We start from the raw sequence: 2,136 nt of genomic DNA on the forward strand, positions 1-2,136 counted from the left end.
ATACGATTCTGACCGGCCCAGGCCCCTCTTGTCGAGATGCCGTTTGCCCGTGTCTCTGCAAAGGCGCCGGAAAAAAACCTGAGGCCGCCGCGCCAAATACCTTGCAGTTCTCATAGCTCCTAAAACTTTCAAAAACAACATTTAGCGATTTACAGTATTGAAGTATTCGAGGAAAAATATGCCTGTTACAGTTGATTTTTAAATATTACTCGCTCACTGCTTACTTTTGAAGTTACTTGCGCATGCAGTCGTGCGTCCGGGTGAGCCGTATCATATCGCCTGTGGTGGTCCCTCGTGAATAGGCAACCAGCCCGCATACCTGCATATGGTACAGTATATCTTTTAAAAAGCACTTAGCCGGTCATGAGACTTCTATCCAGAAACCAAAGTACAAAGGGGAAGGAAATATACAAAAAACGGGCAGATATTTTTTGTTGCCTTGTTTGTGACAAAATAACGAAATCCAGAAAAAAATTAAGGTTTGCAGACGACAATCGACTTGCCGAAGTAAAGCCAATTTATTAGATTTGAAGATGATCGGTAATGCCATATAAACGCTAACCTGCTGCAGCATCGTGGACAAGTGTGGAAAAGGCAATCTTATTCCGACGGCCGCAAAACCTTCTCTTCCGTAAAGCGAGGCGGTCGGAGCTGTCGTTATCAGAGTCGGGCGGGGCGGCACGACCGATAAAGTTTGAAAACAGAACGTGGGGGCGAGAGCTGGTCACGCGTTGGCCACTGTTGCTTTCAAGGTCGCGTCCCTCCCCTTCCCGCTGCCGCCTCCACTTCACAGCCCTTCCTCCCAGGCGCCCCTCCGAGACGTCGCACGTCGCACCCGCCCCGCGCCCTCCGCGCCACCCTCCACCCCTTCCACCGTCCCTCCATGACGTTGCGGGAACGACGGGAAACAAAAGTGGAAACGGCGTCGTCTCCGCTCAACTACGCGGCCGTCTGCTCGTACGGGAGAGCGCGGCAGTTGGCAGACCTGGCGGCACCACAATGGCGCCCGGGGCCAGGGGGAGGCCAGGGACGGCCGGAGGGTGCGGGGGCGGGGCGGCCAGCGCACACACACATTGTTGCGCGGTCATGGCAACTTCCCGCTCCGCCATAATGTAGGCGGAAGCTCATAAAAACAGAAAACAAAAAAAAAATGTTCCTAAATTTTAAGTGTTTGTTTCAATAATGTCAAGAAGCAGGTCTGCAATGGAGAAGAGACAAGTCCAATAACAAAGACACAAATCGTTAGAGGAGTAGTTCATTTAACCGCGTCTACAGAAACTATGAACTGAAAGGGTGAAAAAATGGACATAGACGCGTTAACGATCGGTACAACAGACTACGAGGACCTAATGATAAACGACTCGGTAAGCTGGGAAAGGCATGGAGGAGCAGATTGCTAAATGGAAATAAGCTGAACTATCAACAGGCTCGAACTAGGACTGGTACTGGCATCCGCAGGCTGACAACATGTCCTCGGAGGCCCGCGGCCTCACGGCCCCCCTGGTGGGTCTCGCGGGGGGCGACGGCGCAGGGGTGCAGCTCGCCGCCTACAACTACACGTCGCTGGAGTCCATCGTGTCCGAGGTGTGGGAGCGGCGGCCGGGGCTGCCGGGCGTGCAGCTGCACGAGGCGTGTGTCCTGCTGCTGAGCGCGCTCGTCGTGGGCGTGCACGGGCTGGCGGGCTTGCTGCAGAGCGCGCTCTCGCCGCACGCCGTGTGGGCCCTGCTGCACGCCGGGCTGGTCCTGGGCTGCCTGTACGCGCTCGCCTCCATGTGCATGGCCGTGCACGCCGCCCTCTGCCGGCGGTTCATTCTCGACGACGAGGAGGTGGTACATGGGGGTGTTGAGGACACCGGGCCCCGAGACATCCCCACGACGTGCACGTTTCGCCCGCAGGACGCCGACGAGAAGGCGGCGCCGGCGAGCGCACAGGAGGAGGAGCCGCCGCTGGAGAGCTTCGTGTCGGCGCAGCTGGAGAAGGAGGAGCGAGTGCAGCGATGGATAGACAACCTTTGCGCGACGCGCGACCAGGTCAACCTGGAGGCGTGCGGGGAGATGGAGGGGCGGAACATGGAGGCCGAGGTGTCCAGCGCGGACCTGCTGGGCGACGGCCAGCCCCCGCCCACCCCTACGGCC

General features: G+C 57.6%; 1 protein-coding gene and 1 long non-coding RNA gene across 2 annotated transcripts in view; one reads left to right on the forward strand and one right to left on the reverse strand.

Moving 5' to 3' along the window:
- Positions 1-18: 18 nt before the first annotated feature.
- Positions 19-747, reverse strand: LOC127749321 (uncharacterized). The gene is made up of 3 exons (XR_008011079.1): positions 563-747; positions 225-319; positions 19-125 (listed from the first exon to the last, which is right to left on the reverse strand). It is a non-coding gene; the product is annotated as an uncharacterized LOC127749321 (long non-coding RNA).
- Positions 748-1,074: 327 nt separating this feature from the next.
- Positions 1,075-2,136, forward strand: part of LOC113217721 (uncharacterized) — a 2,768-nt gene continuing 1,706 nt past the window's right edge. Inside the window, exons 1-3 of the mRNA XM_052267073.1 lie at positions 1,075-1,364; positions 1,459-1,827; positions 1,897-2,133. Of these exons, the coding sequence (XP_052123033.1) occupies positions 1,302-1,364; positions 1,459-1,827; positions 1,897-2,133 (669 nt within the window). The 5' untranslated portion in view covers positions 1,075-1,301. The remainder of the gene's footprint in view (positions 1,365-1,458; positions 1,828-1,896; positions 2,134-2,136) is intronic.

Source organism: Frankliniella occidentalis, unplaced genomic scaffold, assembly GCF_000697945.3.
Source record: "Frankliniella occidentalis isolate FOCC.00 unplaced genomic scaffold, Focc_3.1 Scaffold46, whole genome shotgun sequence".
Taxonomy (NCBI): Eukaryota; Metazoa; Arthropoda; class Insecta; order Thysanoptera; family Thripidae; genus Frankliniella; species Frankliniella occidentalis.